The sequence below is a fragment of the Setaria viridis genome, chromosome 2, assembly GCF_005286985.2.
Source record: "Setaria viridis chromosome 2, Setaria_viridis_v4.0, whole genome shotgun sequence".
NCBI classification, from domain to species: domain Eukaryota; kingdom Viridiplantae; phylum Streptophyta; class Magnoliopsida; order Poales; family Poaceae; genus Setaria; species Setaria viridis.
Genome location: NC_048264.2, coordinates 30,257,618 through 30,276,332, shown reverse-complemented (window position 1 = coordinate 30,276,332; position 18,715 = coordinate 30,257,618). Strand labels below are relative to the sequence as shown.

Here is an 18,715-nt window from a genome sequence, read left to right as displayed (position 1 = left end):
AGTCCTAAATTCCATCACTGCAAGGGCTTTGGACACATTAAGAAGCATTGTGATCAGTTTAATGAATGGTGCGTCAAAAACTGTAATGATGACTTTATTTCTACAGTTGATGAGTCCCTTTATGTTGAGTTTCCATTAAGTACATGGTAGATTGATTCTGATGCAACCATTCATGTTACTAATTCCTCACAGGGATTAAGTGGCACACGGTCTATAAGAAAGGGGATTCGCACCATTAGAGTTGCAAATGGAGTTGAACCTGAAGTTGAGGCTGTTGGGGATCTCACATTAGAACTTAATAGTGGCTTCAAGCTTCATTTAAATAATGTTCTTTATGTACCGTCACCTAAGAGAAACTTGATTTCTATTTCTCATTAGAGTGTGATGGTTATTCATGCAACTTTGGGAACAACAAGTGTGTAATAAGTTTTGACAATAAGATTATTCGTCATGACCCTTTACATGATAAGCTTTACTTGTTGCCTCTAAGTATTAATTCTTCTGTGATGAATGTAAGTGATGTCAACCATAAGCGAAAGAGAAATATTGAGACTTCGTCGAAATTGTGGCGTTTCTGCTTAAAACACATTTCGAAGGGGAGGATGGAGCGTCTCATTAGAGAAGAGATACTTCCAAACTTAGATTTCTCTGACTTAGATCAATGCGTTGACTGTATTAAGGGAAAATTTGCAAAACAAATTCAAAAGGATGGAGCTAAGCGTAGTTCAGGAATATTAGAAATAATTCATACTGATATATGCAGTCCATTTAATGTAAGATCAGTGGATGGTTATAATTATTTCATTACCTTCACTGCTGGCTTCTCCCGCAATGGATACATCTATCCCATAAGCGAAAAGTATGAAACACTTGATAAGTTTAAAATCTTTAAAGCTGAAGTAGAAAATCAGCATGACTTAAAGATCAAAGTGGTAAGATCAAATAGGGGAGGGGAGTATTATGGGAAACACTCCACATATGGACAAATCCTTGGACCCTTTGCCAGATTTCTCCAAGATAATGGCATAGCAGCTCAGTATTCCACTCCTAGTGAGCCTCAGCAAAATGGTGTTGCTGAGAGAAGAAATCGCACCCTTATGAACATGGTGCGTAGTATGCTCAGTAATTCTACGCTGCCAGTGAGTCTATGGATGGAAGCTTTAAAGACTACCGCACACATTAATAATTGTGTTCCTAGTAAGTCAGTCCCTAAGACTCCTTATGAACTTTGGACTGGTAGGAAGCCCAGCATGAATTATTTACATATATGGGGCTGTGCAGCTGAAGCGAAGATATTTAATCCACAACTTGGAAAATTAGATCCTAAGACCGAAAGTTGCTATCTTATTGGATATTCGAAAAAGTCAAAGGGGTACCACTTTTATTGTCCTAAGCATACCACTAAGTTTTTAGAGACAAGGCATGTTGTCTTCTTAGAGGAAACTGGATGCACCGAGGTTAGGAAAATTGATCTTGAGGAGATTCGGACCTATGAACCGTTACCCATGAGTCAGCCTCATACTACAATTACATCTCAGGTAGTAGAACCTCTAGTAGAAGATGTGGAAGTAACACCTACCACAAGTGAAAATGTACACCTGTGATAAGTGAGCATCAAAGTGAGGATGTGGTAGAACTTGCTGATGGATTGCAAGGGGAGGCCACTGATGAGCCCAAGATGGTTCAGCAGGAACCTGCTCAATTAGAAGCACCACAACCTCTGAGAAGGTCAACGCGTGAGAGGAAGTCCACCTTTTCCGATGAGTATGTGTACATAAGTGAAGAGGGACACGACATTGGGAAGGTGGATGACCCAAACTCATTTAAGGAAGCCGTAAGAAGTGAGCACTCACATAAGTGGTGCGAGGCCATGGAAGAAGAGTTGAAGTCCATGGAAGAAAATAGAGTATGGGACTTAGTAGAAATTCCTGAAGGAGCTAGGCTATAAATAGGTCTACAAAACTAAATATGACTATAAAGGGAAGATCAAAAAGTTCAAAAAGACTCGTGGCAAAGGGCTTCACACAAGTAGAAGGAGCCAATTATAATGAAACCTTCTCGCCTGTCTCAAAGAAAGATTCATTTAGAATTGTTATGGCTTTAGTAGCTCATTATGACCTTGAACTGCATCAGATTGATGTTAAAACTGTGTTCCTTAATGGTGACTTGCATGAGAATGTGCACATGACGCAACTTGAAGATTTTGTCGTGGAAGGCAAGGAACATATGGGATGCAAACTAAGAAAATCCATTTATGGGTTGAAACAACCGTCCAGACAATGGTATCTTAAGTTTGATGAAGTGATTAAGAGAATTGACTTCACTAAAAATAAGAAGGACAATTGCATATATGTTAAGACTAAGGGGAGCTCTATAATCATCCTAATGCTTTATGTGGATGACATTCTATTAGCGAGCAACGATAAGAACTTGCTGCAAGAGACGAAGGGTTTTCTCTCATCGAACTTTGACATGAAGGACCTTGGTGATGCCTCTTATGTCTTAGGCATTGAGATTCACCGAGACAGGTCCAAAGGTGTATTAGGACTCTCTCAAAGAGCTTACATAGAGAAGTTCCTCAAAAGGTATAATATGCACCAATGTTTAAGCACAGCTGCTCCAGTTGTTAAGGGCGATAAGTTTGGGGCATTCCAAAGCCCCAGGAATCAATTAGAAATTGATCAAATAAGAACGATTCCTTATGCTGCAGTTGTTGGAAGCATAATGTATGCACAAGTGTGTGCATTCCCTGAGTTGGCCTTTATTTGCGGGATGCTTGGAAGATATCAATCTAATCCAAGAATGGACCACTGGAAAGGAGTTAAGAAAGCTTTGCGTTACATGCAAGGCACTAAGAATTACATGCTTACGTATAAGAGAACTGAGAAATTAGAAATAATCGGCTATTCAGATGCTGATTTTATGAGCGTTGATTTTGCGGGTTGTGTTGACACCACAAGATCTTCACACTCGCAAATGGGGCTATATCGTGGAAAAGTTCCAAACAAACACTGACAGCTGCATCGACAATGCAAGCTGAGTTTGTGGCATGTTATGAAGCAGTGGGGCAAGCTGTATGGCTTAAGAGTTTCATCCCAAGATTAAGAGTGGTAGACAGCATAAGTAGACCACTAAAATTATACTGTGATAATAAGTCAGCAGTTTTCTATTCGAATAACAACAAGTCAAGTGATGCTGCAAAGCACATTGAGATTAAGTACCTTGTTGTGAAAGATAGAATCCAAGATCACACCATTAAGTTAGAGCATATAAATACTAAGAAGATGCTTGCGGATCAATGGCTTACCTCCCATTATATTCAGTGAACACGTTGCTGGCATGGGATTATCAGATAGCCTGTGATCTTGGAGGGTCATAAGACAACTGCCTCCCATTATGATAGGTAGTTTTATACGTTGTGGACCACTATGTCATAGTGGGATTTTAATCACCATTGTCACACATTGTCTTCCTGCATAATTCTGCTTTAAGAATGGCATAAGTTATAGGCCTTTAGACCAAAGGGGAGAATGTTGGAAAATTGCAGAGGTGGTAAAAAAAGGCCGAGAAAAGGAAGAGGATAAGGGAAAAAAAACTCCAGACTACTCAGACTCGCGATGTGCCGCCTCGCGCCTTGATCGGAGGCACAACCAACTCGTGGTTGCGGTACCAGATCGCCCAGTGCTATAAAAAGAGGGTGGCCTGGCTGGTTTTGATATGCCAACGTACTACAAAACCCACGCAAATCACCCTACATCGCCACCCCGATCTCTAGCGACGCTGGAGCCACTGAAGGCCGCCACCGTTCTACTCTCGCCGTCCCTGACCGATGGAGGCCAGAAGGAAGACGAGATCTCCTACGCGCTACCCCAACACCGGCGTCCCATTCACCGGCCAATGCCCCAATTGAGATGGCCGGCTCGTCCCACAACATCGCCACCGGTTGATTACTTAACCTTTTACTAAGATGTGTTCATATTTAGATGTTTAAGATCCTGTTTAGCTAAGTTGAGTAATGTAGATTCCTACGCAAAGCTCTGGAGCCGCTAACGACTCCTGGGCGCATGGGGCTAGCCAAGCGTGGGGCTAGCGGCAGCCTGCAGCACGCCGGCGGGCGTACGCTCGGCGCCCACGGGGGCAGCAACCCCAGCGCTACGGGCCGCTGGGTAGCTGGGTAGCCGGCCGGCCGGCCGCCAGGAGCCCAGGACGAGCCACTTGGGAATCAGGACGACCTGGGAAGGGTGTACGAAAGAGGCACACCAGGCCACCACGGTGCAACGGGCAAGCCCCTCTTTTTCTTTCCCCCATTTTCCCCTTTGGACCGAAGAAGGGCGATAAACGAGTTCAAGACTGTAGCCACCAAATCGGGCAGCAGTGTATTTACTACTACGTGGTACCATGTCTGCTACCATTGCTTACCTAGGCTGCAGCAGCTATAGCATGCATGCAGTGGATATGGACCCAACCCAACAAGCACTCTGGAGTCTGGACCAGGCAGCAGAAGCACCTAGGCCTCTACCCAGAAACCTCACAATGTACAGTCAGTTACACCCTCCGATATCAGGAGCTCTCCAGAAAACACCTATGCCTCAAGAACCCCAAATCGGTAAATACCGCTGCCGAAAAGGTAGGCCAGGGACTATAGGAGTGACAAGAATGCACGTTTTTTTAGGGTGCTCCGAGCTGCACATGCAGCTTCCAGGAAACATAGAAAAGGTAGCTACATGCGGTGTCCCAACAGCCCGATCGAAGCGCTCGGCTGTTCGTCAAACATGTCCCCCGTCCATATGTAGCCCAGAGCAAATAAAGCAAACTGCGCACGAGGAACCCAGCAGCAGCACACAGTACTACTGCTACTGATAATTGACCATGTTTGCAGACCGATTACCTTCACCTTTTCTCGATATAGGTCCCCGGCCGGCCGGCCGCCCGCGACGATCAAAGGCTGGACGATGGCAGATGCAAAGGTCCACCTCCGCAGCAGCCTGGTGAGAGGCTGAGAGCGGGGAGGCCACCAAACCGGCCAGAGGACCATCCCATTCCCCCCGCGCTGGCGGGAGAATCTCGGGTCCACTGTCACTTTTGCTCTGTGCATCAGAAAAATCATGTACATCCACAGGTCAGGATCTAGCGGCTTCCTTTGCCAAGACTTTTTTTTCCGCTCTGCTTGTCGAACTGGACAGTCAGCAGAAACGATTGGGACCATTACACGGCTGTTTTGTTAGAGTCCGGTGTCAGTGTAAGGAAAAAGGGGAAACAGGACGCACAACTGCTGCAGAATCAGCCGCAATTGCACGCTTCAGCGTCTTGCTTGAGTGTTGTTACCCGGGACACGCCAGCGTCGTGGATGTCTGGTGAGTAGTCGCCGGTGAAGTTCCACAGGATGGCGAGGGAGAAAACCCCCAGGGGCCTCGAGCTCGATGTGTAGCTGCCTTCGTACATGTTACCGCTTTTCACCACAACCACCATCTCAGACTTCTCTCTGAGGAGGAGATCAATGACGTGCTCCACGGTTGTTGATGTAGGCACGCACAGCGGTGGTCCTCTCAACATTGAAAGAAGAGGCGCGTCCAGCTGAAAAAATGAAAACGAAGTTAGTCTAGAATCACGGGAGCATCGGAAACACCAATTATTATGGTGTTCTATTGTAGATTTGTAGCCTGGTACGCTGTTTTACAGTGGTGAGAATCTTTAGAGCCAAATATTATGCATTTGAGCTCTTTAGTATCACACATATCAGTATCAGCCTAGCCTATGATCGACCATAATTACATGAACCCTCATGTCCCCGGTTATTTCATGTTGCTTTTTCCCCCTTCATAGAAATAGGAAACTTGGCCAAAATCATTATAGGTCACCAACCAACACGACAAAAAAAGGAATCTCTAGACTCTTTGGTTTATCAAATCATGGTCCCCGTCACTAAAAACAGTGCCAAACGTTTCATTAGCTTGCGTACAAGGATCAATGATATCTTGCTGACACGAATTGAAAGAGACAGCGCAGCGTACCTTGGTACAATCATCTCGGTGAACAATTCCAACGCAACCTCCCCAATCATCCACAAGAGGAACTGCACGATCTTTCAAGAACCGCATCACAACCTTCCGCAAGATTAAGTCAGCAGGTAATGGTCGGGATTCTTGAAATGGAACCATATACTTCTCAACTGGATCATTCAAGATAATCTACAATTTCAATGGACAGACTTCAGGTTTGAACAGGCAGAGTAAAGCGAAGAAAGGGATACAAGATAACAATGTAACAAACAAAGAAATGAGCTTAAAGATGAGCACCTGTGGAAATACATGGGGCCTCAGAAGAGAGTTGGTGAATCCAGATAAGCTTTCAACTTTAACAGCAACCTGTTAGCAACAACAAAGAAATGAGCTTAAAGATGACTGCGCTTTCACTTTGATACATTCAAGTTTTAAAAAACTGGAAAAAAAAAGGTACATAAATATTTGTCATATGCTCATAGATCCTGGTATTAGTCCCAATATCAAATTAAATTTCCAGTTTATCGTATCCTTGTACACAACTACATGCAACAATTTAATTTTCATCAGGCTTTCCATACATTTCAACATATGAGAACTGTTATGAAGTAGATATTGCCAAATGCTAACTACATTTCAGTCCTGTATTTCCCTGACAGATGCGGAGGTTAAGTCATCACCATAATAGAAGTATTATTATAGGTAGTGACTTAATATTCCTTGACCAATATGAAACATTAAGCTGTCTTGAAGTTATGAAGTTCACATGAGTGATATTATGAATCTTCAATGATATAGATTCCATGAAAGTGCCATTTCAATCTACAACAACTTAGCAAAACAAGGCATTTACAAATTTTAGAGTGGGAGGAAATCTTGTCAGTGGCCATCAGACTGGACGTTCTAATTTTTCAATCTTCTTCTAATACTAAAACAGGGGCAACAGCCTCCTCAATTGAAGCGGTCCAATAATTAGAATTATATACTGTGCTAATATACAAAATGAGCACTACAACTGTTGTATAGCTAGAGGCATAAACAAAACAGTAACAATAAAACAGAATCTGAAATGGTTTTATATGTTCATTTTTTTTTAAAAAAAGAAACAATTTTCATATACATGCATTTTAAAATCAAGTAGCAACAAGACATATGCCAATAACATACATTCATGTCAGAAAACTAGCTCAATATAAAATAGTTATTTCATGCATGTAACAAGCTGAAGAGTTGGGGGGGGGGGGGGGGGGGGGGGGGGGGGGGCTGGAGGAACTAGAGGTAGATTAAGGTGCCAAAACATATAAGAAAGAATCACAAACTACACTGTTAATAGAATCGTTGGGAATAAGACCATAGTTCCAGGAAATGAAGCATGTAGTATTTAAGAAACAAAATCCAAGGAGAAGAAACATACCAGACCTACTCTACTTGTCCAAGAGAAACATTCCTTCTCATTCACTATTCTTCTTAGAAGCCCTCTAGCCAAATCTATCTGAAACGATTTAATCAGGGAGCTATAAATACATGGGCGGCATGACCTATTGAAAATGTTAAAGACTAAGTAAAGTTAGACATTCAAGAGTACAATAAGCTAGATAAATAAGCATAATCATGCGCGCAGTGCAGCTACCTTGAATCTGGTAACATGACTATCTGACAACATATAGGAGGCAGTCTAACTGATCAGTGGACCCGTCATTTCTACAAGCCTTAGTTCCCCAAGATTTTTGACCTTATATAATACTAAGTTTTCATAAGATCATAAAATTCAGAATTGTATACTGAATTGTAACCATCTATTGCCATACGAAAAATGGGGAAATATGTACTTGTAGCAGCACAATGAGATCCCTTCAACCTAGGAAAACACTTCAACAAGAGATTTATATATTCCATTTCTTCTTACAAGTTAGACAGTGAATAATTTACTGATTGATACCACATGAGAATATGTTGGAAGGGCTTAGCAATGATGTCATCAATGCATAAGAACTCTCCCTCCAACAATAAATACATTTTAATAGCTGACACTTCCATAAATCCCTAGCAGGCATTTCAAATTTTCAAACGCAAAAACGCACTAGCATTTTGTTGTACTTTGCTACCCACTCTGCATCTCAATTCAAAGGACTTATAATTTTGATTTCCTGGTCAAATTTTGCCAAACTAATACCGAAAAGGAGCCAAGGCATTGCATATGTATGAATCCAAATCACATTGCCAAACAGTATAAATCCATCCTAGGCTTCATTTCCACCTGATTATCATTTATAGCAGCTTCCATTAACAACTCATGTGCCTCTTCTTTTGCTGCACGACTAATGGATCCGACTGAATCTGGCCACATGCGCTTGTTCAATCTCATGACCATATCAACATCACCTCTGGTAGCAAAAGCTCTCATAATTGAAAGATACAGATGAGGTTTAGGTCTCAGATCTTTGTTTTTGCCAGCCTGCTTTATTATGTCACCAAAAATGCAGAGGGCCCCTACGATAACCACCAAAAAGATTGAAAGCATATGAGTACAGAAATGTCGTATACCTATCATAAACAAGAGAGCTTTATCTCATAAACAAGAGAGCTTTCCCTCATAAACAGATTTTGGTTGCTCCATCCACATGTATGTTCACTTAAACGAAGACCAAGAGTTTCTACACTAAAATGTAATACATCTAAAGTTACTCTAAGCTTGATTGGTTGGCTTCCAAAATCCGCCCAGCCAAAACTAGGGCAAGCCCATAAATTTTGGCACTCATTTGGTTGTCACCCAATCAAGTGCTCAGGTTTTGGTAGAAAATTTTTGGCATGCCCATGTTTTAGCCTGCCCGCATTTTGGTATGGCAAATTTGGACACCAACCAATCAGGCTCTCTGTACATTACACAGTGAAAAATTCATAACAAATTTATACTCATACTTCATGCTATAATTTGTATAGTAATTTGTAGTTTTCTTTTTCACACAGTCCACATATGAACATTTTTTTTCAAAATATGTAGGTGCACATATATTAGCACGAAGTATATGTGTGAATTATTTGAGGATATTTTGAACAAATATAAAAAAACTAAACTCAGGTGTACTTGAGATAATATTGTCATTTCAGGACCAACTAGGAATTAAGGATTATGGATTACAGAGAAATCAGGGCACAGTGGATATAAGATAGAGATAAGTTGTCAGAATGTTATGATAGACCCAGTGGCAGAGCTTGGGCACAAAAGAGAGGGCCAACCTAAGAAAAATAATGCTAGTTTTGATATTTTTATTACTATGCAAGTGAAAAAATATGAAGCACTTGCTTTAAATAAATATGAAGAATATTGCGCCTGCACGAAGCTATGCCATGGAGGAGCTTCATGGGCCATAGCATTTAAAGCATGGGCCTGAAAAACCAGGTCTGATCCTAGTCCAATCGATTGACAATACTAGCTCTAGTAGGCAAAGACATCAAGTACTGTCAAGTAATTTGCCTCTGCATAATAGTAATGTAGAAATCAACCATACTAACAGCAAGTTAGCCATAATTCACAAAATGATTTTGGTGTAAATTTTAATCCCTGTATATGATTATTTAAAATGTACAGCTCAGTTAGACATATTGGTTAAGTTACTATAAATGTTTGTGCCAACACCGGACCAAGAAAAGCTATAACATTTAGGTATTTTAGATTGGTGTGCCACTTGGGCAAACTGGGATATAAAAGGGTAAAAAGAAGGAAGGTTAGCTTGTAACACTGCAAAAGATGTGCTTGGAAAAATCAAATCTGAGGATGAAAAGTGGATGCTAAATCACTTGTTGATGTTATTTTAGAACTTGCAAATTCAATGCAATGTTAGCGTGAAATTGTGCCTCTAAAAAATATGCTATAGAGCTTACCATCAATGGATCCACAAGCTAGTAAGGCATCTATCATAGCAGTGTACGCAGTCCTATCGATTGAAAGCAGTGAAGATTTCATCTCCACAACAATCTTCACAACTGAATAAAGGTCCCGGCTATTTCCTAAACCCTGCACCATGCTTCAGTCACTTGTAAAATTAAGAACAAAAAGATAGCGAACAGCCAAACACAAAGAGTGATCAAACTTCTTATTTACGAGGTTAAATGCATTCTTTGGAAATTCAATCATGTTTCTTGATTTTAAGTCTGTAACACATTTTCTACAATGTCTTATTTTCCGATGATGATGAAGCGTTCTCAAGAGTAAAAAATGAAGCAACAAAACAACCACTCAAGCTGTCAACAAAACAAGTATAGAGTAGATACTATTATTTTCTGTCGTGAAAGCAAAATAAATAATACAGTGTAAGAGCCACTATAAGAATCATGTAAAAAGGAAATAGAGTGCAGCAATAAGCCTGTAATTGTTATAATGAAGACATCATCTGTTGTGCACTAGCAGGCAACGCACCTTAAGCAATGTTGTGTAAGTAACAGCATCCGGAAGGAGTTCGGGATTACTTTCCCTATTAGCTTCTTCCTGCATTGTAATATAATCAACTCCTTTTCATTACACAATGCAATTACTTGTATACCAAAACAATTTTGTGGCTAAAACTGGCCTTTCCAACACTTGTGTGACACCTTCATATCTTCAAGAAATTGGACAGCTTTATCAATCTCCGCCGATTTTACACAGGCAGAAATGATGGTGTTGTAGGTCAATCTATCAGGCTTCAACCCTTGACGCAATATCTCATCTTTAACAGTCAAAGCTCCAAGAGGGAAGTTGCTCTTAATGTATCCCTGGAGTATGTTCAGTTGAGAGTTTTTTGTAATTACGGTAGTGCTTCTGAAAACAAAAATAGCCATATTAACAGTAAAGGGAAACTCAATCACATCGTACCTTCATCAGTAAGTTGTATAGCAAGACAGAGTGACCTTCGTAAAGGACTTTGCGGAAACGGGCGACAAGAGCATTGGCACGCCTCATATCTCCTGGATAAGTTGAAGTTCAATTCCATCAGTAAATGGCAGCTATAGCAAGTGTAAGTGAGCAAAGAGCATTTGATGAATATTGTGGCTACAGTAAAGTAATTTGTAACCAAAATGTACACATGAGAATAATTGACCAGTTCCTGTTCAAACTTAGTCAGAGATATACTTTGGGAATTGAAACGATGAAAACAAATATATTCAGGTCATAAGAGACTTAATACTTTAGTGATTAGTGATTACTACTCTTGTTATACTTATTTCAAGTTTTCAATTATATTAGTTAGTATCTGCACATTACACTAAAATAGAATCTAACCAACACTCTGTTTCACGGGCGCCACTGTGGGATCATGAAGCTTAAAAGATCAATCTTGTACCAACCTCCTTCAATAAGGGCATTTAGAAAACCACAAATAAGATGAGGGGAGAGCCTGGGGCTTCCAATCGAAGAATCTTTCTCAATTGACTCCAGTATTTCGAATGCTTCATCAATCCTTCTCGCTATACCCAAGCCCTTCCATGGATAGCAATGTAAGCAATAAACATTTGCACCATAAAGATTCCCTCGACTGCTAAATTTAAGCACATACTTGGAAAAAAAAACTTCTAAAGGGTGAAACCCTGAATGGAACAATAAGAAGGCAGTTGATGATTAAGAGTTGATATGTAACATGTTGGGCGTTAAGACAATTTGAGATGTAAGTTTAATAAAAGGTTACCAGGGGGTACAAGAGTGGAGAACTCTATATTAGTAAGGAAATTTACCACCTTACTTTCAACAAAATAAAAGGGAGGCATAATAACCATAAATGGAAGTCCGGAACTTCAGGTTCCAAAGGTTCTGAATTGGTTCTTTTTGCTGACAAATGCGTTGTTTAAAACTTAAGTTGATCGAATATTAATGAATTTTGATTATCATCACACACAAGCTCAAAAAAGCGTTAGAGTTTAAGTCTCAGCAATAAACATAAGTAATGTACTGCTCCTAGATAGCTCTAGCAAGCCTTCTAGTATAAAAGGCCTTGATGCTATAGTGCCCAAACTGCTTCTGGTCAGAGAACAGACTTCATGATAGATTTTAGGGATATTCATTGGGGAACTGTGAAAGCAAGCATAGAAGGTCAAAATTAGAGGGATCCTGATTACTGAATTTACCATCACGAACGTAGTAACATGGTAAACAAACACCAGTTTCCTTGAGTAGTTTGGGATATAATCTAACCATACTTTAGGAAGGTGGTTGTTCCCTGGTCTAGCAGAACTGTTTCTTCAGAAAGGAAAAGGAATTTACACATGAAATCCTATCGAGGGTAGAATGTACATAATTAATGTGTTTTGCTCCAGAGTAAAGTAATGCTCCTTTGTTTGACAAACAGGTTTTCTATTTTTTTTCTCCAATACATAGGAGAGTTGCATATCATTTCCTTAAAGAAGGTAAATGAGTACAAAACTAGAAGCTTCAAACACATGCATGCACACCAGAAGCTTAGATCAAAGGTGCCACTGATCAACAGAAAACACAACCACAACTTAATGACCCTCGAATTTTCCATCCTTCTAACAGTAGTTGAAACAGGTTTTCTATTAAGAGCAGCAGTATATGTATGTACATATTTCACGTATGTTTACTAACATGGGGGTTCCAGCAAATCGACGCATTATCACTAATCAGTCAGCAGTTAATGCAGTTCCCAACTTACACATTGGAAGAAAACCATGGTAAACGATTAATAAACAAATTTAAGTATATATACCATTTCCCTTCTATCAATGTCATACACATTCTTATCTTATCACAGATTTTTAGGATAGGTTATGTTGTTGTTCTTCAATTCGCCTCCCCAATTCCACCACTACTCACAACCAGCTAGAACAAATAATTGAACTCATGAATTTTTATGCAAAGCGTTAAGGCTGCGCACCTTGAGCAGGATGCCATAGGAGACGCCGTCGATGCCGCACCCCCTGGGCCCGCGCATATCCTCGAAGAGCCGGAGCGCGCGGTCGACGTCGCCGCAGCGCACGCAGGCATCCAGGACAGCATTCATGACGATGGTGTTGAGCGCCCCACCCCCACGCACACGTCGCCGCGCCGCCTCCACCTCCTCCATGATCTGCCCCACCACACCCCCGCGTCAGCACTGGCTAAAAATTTGAACAACCCGACAGCGAGGAGTAGACTGAGAGGGAGGGCACACGAGGCAAACCTGGGCGAGCTGCCTGCGGCGGGTGAGGTCGACGATGCGGGCGGTGAGACGGCGGAGGTCGGTGGACGGGGGCGCGGCCCGGGTGCGCGGGCGGGGACGGCGGCCGGGGGGACGGGGGGAGGAGAAGATTCTGGAAGCGTAGAGAGGCCGGCGGAGGCGCGGCCCGGGCGCAGGCGACGGTGAGAGGAACCGCGGCGGCCTTATCAGCATCATCCCTTCTCTCGCCGCCGACCACTGGCAGTCTGGCACCGTCTCGCGAGCACGAGCGCGCGGGGGCGAGTGGATAAAGCGGGGCCGCACCGGCCGGGGGTTGTTAGTTGGGCTGCAATTGCCGCGGGTTGTTAGTTGGCCAAACATGATGGGCCTCCGGACAAGTAGGTGCGGCTCCATTCTGGCCCAACGATGGCCCGTTTAATGGTGTCCCTACCTCTCTTACAGTGGGTCCAGTTGCGGCCCGCGTCGCAGGCGGCCCCTCTTGACCTCTTCTGCGAAGCTGCTGCCGTCGTCATCGCTGACACCTATCGCCGCTTCCAGAGTCGCCGGCGGCGGGGCGTTCTCCCACGGTGAGCGCTGACCGTCGCCTTTCTTCTCAGCGATCTGCGCGATTCTAACCGTCGGATCTTACCAGCTGCTCGTGCGGTGAGGGCAGCGAGGCGGCGGGACGTGAGGATGATGGGCAGCAACAGCAGCGGTGGAGGCGGAGGCCCTGGCGGGGGCATGGCTCCGGGCATGGGCGGGCCTGTGGGTGGAGGCGGGGACGGGCGGCACGACGACGAGACCGCGCTCACCGAGTTCCTCTCCTCCCTCATGGACTACACCCCCACGGTATGGTGCCACCACCCCCCTCTCGCCTTCTCTACTTTTCTGTCTCTTGGCTTAGCCCTGATGCTTGGTTCGGTGGTGCTGAAGATTCCTGACGAGCTGGTGGAGCACTACCTCGGACGCAGCGGATTCAACTGTCCTGACCTCCGCTTGTAAGTGCTCATTTGCTTGCCAATTTCTCCCAGGAAGGCTTATTTTTCCCCTAGTAGACTTGATTGATGGTAATAAGCTATCAGTGCTTAGATTCATTACAGCTAGAAGTAGAAATTGCTTAATTTGCTGCTTACGTTATCTGATTTGTGTTTTACAGAACGAGATTGGTTGCTGTAGCCACCCAGAAGTTCCTTTCAGACATTGCAAGCGATTCTCTTCAGTGAGTTAATCTACAGTCACTATTATTCTGTAATTATATTCTTAGTATCAATGATTTGCAGTCCTCATGCATGTTCAAGAATAGAGCAGTCTTGTTCCTTTCTTCCACGTAAATGCAAATCTTATGTTCAATTGCATGCTTTGGTTTGTTTCTGTGTTTATTAGGCTTCAATTAAAACCCTTTCTCTAATTGCATGTACTATTCTTGTGGAATTATTCATTCATGATTAGTGTAATATCCGAATGATAGAAAAAAAGGTTTTCAAGTTATGCTCCTCATTATCGTTTAATTTGCATTTATAATAGTTATAATTCTAGAACCTGCCCAGCTACTGAAACACTATTCATTGTGTGCTGCTCCTGCAAACTTAACATGCCACTATAGTGATGGATAATCATTTCTATATTTCTATGCAGACAAGAAAATGCCTTCTTTTATAGTCTGGTAACTGATAACATCCTCCATGAGAAATATCTCCCTTTGGAACTTACTAAACTGTCCGAGTGTTCCATGGATCTCTCTGCCTCTACTGACTCCCTCTCTGGGTTCTTGGTCATTGAAGGAGTTCTTTTTTCTTAAAAAATGAGATTCTGATACATAATGGATGTGCTTATACTAAATACTTGATTTGTGAGAGCTATCCTCATTTCATAGTTATGCTGTCTTAATGTGCTTCCTTGGTAATATGTTTTGGTGTGTTCCCAAGATTAGTATTTATTTGTGCATGTAGGTTTGAGGCTTACATGTTCTTGTGCCATTTGGGGATTGCATTGTGTAAATTTATCAGGGGGTCTTATTTTGTTGTTTCTTTTTCGTCATTGTATGACATTCTCTACTCTTCACTATATAGAAAACTAGTTTAAGGATATCATTAGCAGTATGCATTACACACTGTTAGTGTATCATAATTATACACTAATTTGATTATTACATAATTCTTTCCCTTCAATAGGCACTGCAAGGCCAGGGTAGCAGCACCTATCAAAGACAATAAGAGCAAACAGCCTAAGGTGAATAACTCTAGTTGAACTTTTCATGTTCCTAACATTAAGTTTTGTTTAGTAGTCGTAGTGCTTACTTATCACATTCTCTAAAAATATATATATAATTTTCAGGATAGACGTCTTGTACTGACTATGGATGATCTTTCTAAAGCCTTGCGTGAGGTAAAAAGTTTCCATTTCTGCAATTTTTCTTTTTGTAGGCAGCAGCTTACCGTTTACTACCTTTTTCTCATATTTGAATCCAGTTGAGAGAAAAGTGAGTCAGGAACACATTATTTTGCTTAGACACTATAGCAATTAGTTTTCTCAGGACTGGAATCTCCAAGTGTTTCCTCAAACTTGAACAGGTTATGTAGATTCAGTTTGATATGCTCCATGGTCCTCATGAATTACCCAAATTCATAAGGATGAAACAACTGTTAACGGCAGTTAAACAGAGTACATGAACAAAGACTTAAACAATACACGAAATCTGTGTGAGGACATACCTTGGGCTGCACACTTGGAGATCTTAATGATGATTGATTTCCTTTAGTTTTCCATTCAAGAATGCTGGACTAGATATATTCATATAATCAATTCCAGCAGCCCAGTGGCAGTGAAATCAAGACCCAGATGACCTGTATCTTTTTCGTGAGCTCCACAACATCTTTTGTTACTGATACTTCACAGTTCACACGTGCCTAAATAGACAAGGCCACATGTAGATCAGAGATCAGAACATCTTGGTTTTCTTTGCCCATACTTATTAAACCAAAATTATCAACCTAACTGACATTGTAAGGAAGAAAACTGGGTTGTGAATGTTACTAAGATTTTGAAATCACAGTCCATCTCCCATGTAAATGTGTCGTATATGCATGGTGCAATCAGTAAAAGTGTAAAACAATGAAGCAGCCAATCCAACCTTGCATCTTCTGATCTTCTTAGTGACAATACCCTATAGGTTTATGCAAAATCATTGACAAGAAGACCATTATATTCATGGAAGTAAGCACTGCAAACAGGAATAATTTCCACACAAATGTAATGGAACTTCCATTTTCCCAATGTGGCATAAATTTGTCAGTTCAATTAGAACTACTCGTAAGGCTATGTTGAAGCCACGGGGTATCTTCTCCATACCAGTGCATCTTTTCTGGTTGACCCTTAGTAACCAATCAAGGTATATTTTGTACCATGCCATGGTGTTGTTTCCATTTTTTCATTATGTTCCGAATAGGTCTACCTTTCGTACAAACCTTGCACAAAAGGGCATCCTTTTCGTGCTCTATACCATACATGTTCATGATGTTGATAGAGGGATTCTTCAGCGTCCACCATTGAGAGATCCTTCCAGAACTTATATTTGATAAAATCCTGATTCTTCGTAAGACATGCTTCTTTAGCGTGTCTCTAATTTGAAGTTTCCACATTTTTTTACCAACACCTCATGGCATCATTGTTGGAAGGATAAAGTAAATGATAATGCTAACTGTAATCTTAATTCTTAAAATATCTATCCTGATTAAGCTTAGGTACTTAAGGGGATGATCCTAGTCTACGAACAGCACTATATTCTTTTAATTATGATACCATGCAATTTGAAGATGATTGTAGCATTCCGTACTCCCATGGAAAATGTTATTATCAGAGCAATGAGCATCCAACACTGCAGCGAACATGGTCATTTTAGGTCTAAAGCCATATTAGTTCCATAGAAACTGCCGATGATGGTTGCTTGACCACTTTCCGCCACATCTGCATTTGATCCATTCGTGATCTTATACTCGCAACAAACTTTTTTGCAGCATGGTGTGAACTTGAAACACCCAGAGTACTTTGCAGACAGCCCGTCGGCAGGAATGGCTCCTTCGACAAGGGAGGAGTAGGTTATATTGAGTCAACCTGTAGCAAGTGTCAAGTAGAACTTGGAATCATATAGGATCGTGTCAATGAATGGCCTGTCCGCATTCTTGCCCGATTCAATGTAACAGTGTACTCCTAAGTGTGTACTACATTGCTATTCGTGATGTATTATTATTGACCATCAGAGTGTGATTGCATACTTACTAAGATGGTATTATCAGTGTTGATTACTAACATCTTGAACATCTGAAAGAAAAAAAACATAATTTTCTACTTATAAATTCAGGGAATAATTTGCCAGAAAAAACAATGGTATCACTAACCCTTGAGGCAGGCCTTCACAGGGTGGCAAATTGTTAAATTACCTCTGGCCCTAGGAGACAATCTGTTTGGACGATTCTAGTAGATCCATTATTCTTCCATCATTGATCGACTGATTAGTGTGTACTTTCACATGACCACTGATTGATTGTGCCCTTGCTTTTGTCTATAGCACATCACTAGAAAACCTAAGCAGAGGCGTGAAAGGTCGCCTCATGCTACCATCGACCGTACTGATGTACCATGCACGCTTGACTTTGTTTTGTTAATTCGTCAACACGAATCAAATTTCTAACCACACTTTTTTATAAAATGAATTAAAAGCTTGACACATTTCCTCTTTTCAATGCAGTTTGGATCTCTGAAAGGGACCAGCCCTAGTATCATAATTTAGGCCACCAACCCACCATTAGGGGTTTAAACTTTGCATAGTGTGGTCACTCTCCAATTTCTATATGCATGACCATCGACATAGACATTTATAATCACAAGTTTCTCAGGTCTATCTCAGTGTTTCCACTTGCATAATGAAGTGACAAAAAATAGAAGAGAAAGCTTTGACTTCATCACAACCATTTTGTGCTGACGGTCTGGGAATGATTAACAAATCATGGCCGGCGCAATGATATGGTTTAACAATAAGGACAGTAACTGATCTATAGTATGAAAGTGAAAAACATTGAATCGATGCAGTAGAAAAGTTGCACACTTCGAATATCCTTCTAAAAGTTACCGGTATCATTGGTTAACTACGTACATCAAGCTGATTTCGCGCACAGGACAAAAGGAACTTGGTCAAGTTCAGTTCGTTTAACTCGTCTGTCACATCCAAATGAGTGAAACCGCATAGTTAACCTCACAAGTGACTGTCATGATGATATTAGAGAGGTAAAATCAAGTAACAAGTTACCTCTATCCATCGACAAACTAGAATATCATAGAGGTCAAGTGGGTAACTTGGATGTCTAACTCTGAAGTGCAGAAACAATCATGTTGTTGAATTGCCTCGCAAAAAGAAGTCTCAAATTGTTCACTTGGTCGCTTTCAATGTATTCATTAATGTGCATGTTCAATAAAAAGTATAATGGCTTGCTACAATATGTATAGCCCGCATATCACAGCGAGCATATGTATTCATCATTTCTACAAGACTGATGTCAATCAATTTCCACCCTTATTTTTTATACAAGCTTTTCT

At 41.4% G+C, this 18,715-nt stretch overlaps 2 protein-coding genes across 3 annotated transcripts; one reads left to right on the top strand and one right to left on the bottom strand.

Annotated features, from left to right (window-relative positions):
* Positions 1-5,128: 5,128 nt before the first annotated feature.
* LOC117843161 (pentatricopeptide repeat-containing protein At5g10690) lies at positions 5,129-13,410 on the bottom strand. 2 transcript variants are annotated; one of them, XM_034723721.2, is made up of 12 exons: positions 13,151-13,406; positions 12,866-13,057; positions 11,325-11,457; positions 10,852-10,943; positions 10,590-10,751; positions 10,417-10,485; positions 9,882-10,014; positions 8,257-8,489; positions 7,414-7,491; positions 6,297-6,365; positions 6,012-6,188; positions 5,129-5,574 (listed from the first exon to the last, which is right to left on the bottom strand). In XM_034723721.2, exons 1-12 carry the CDS (start codon positions 13,361-13,363, stop codon positions 5,281-5,283), a joined length of 1,845 nt encoding a protein of 614 aa, XP_034579612.1. In that variant the 5' UTR covers positions 13,364-13,406; the 3' UTR covers positions 5,129-5,280. The 2 variants fall into 2 exon arrangements, with proteins under 2 accessions (XP_034579612.1, XP_072148333.1); XM_072292232.1 differs by lacking the exons at positions 8,257-8,489; positions 9,882-10,014 and having other exon boundaries at positions 13,151-13,410.
* A 169-nt stretch (positions 13,411-13,579) lies between these two features.
* On the top strand, positions 13,580-17,404 carry LOC117843162 (transcription initiation factor TFIID subunit 10). The gene is made up of 7 exons (XM_034723722.2): positions 13,580-13,713; positions 13,779-13,975; positions 14,060-14,124; positions 14,283-14,345; positions 15,298-15,355; positions 15,461-15,511; positions 17,140-17,404. The coding sequence occupies exons 2-7, from the start codon at positions 13,820-13,822 to the stop codon at positions 17,218-17,220; spliced, it is 474 nt and encodes a 157-aa protein (XP_034579613.1). The 5' UTR covers positions 13,580-13,713; positions 13,779-13,819; the 3' UTR covers positions 17,221-17,404.
* Positions 17,405-18,715: the final 1,311 nt, after the last annotated feature.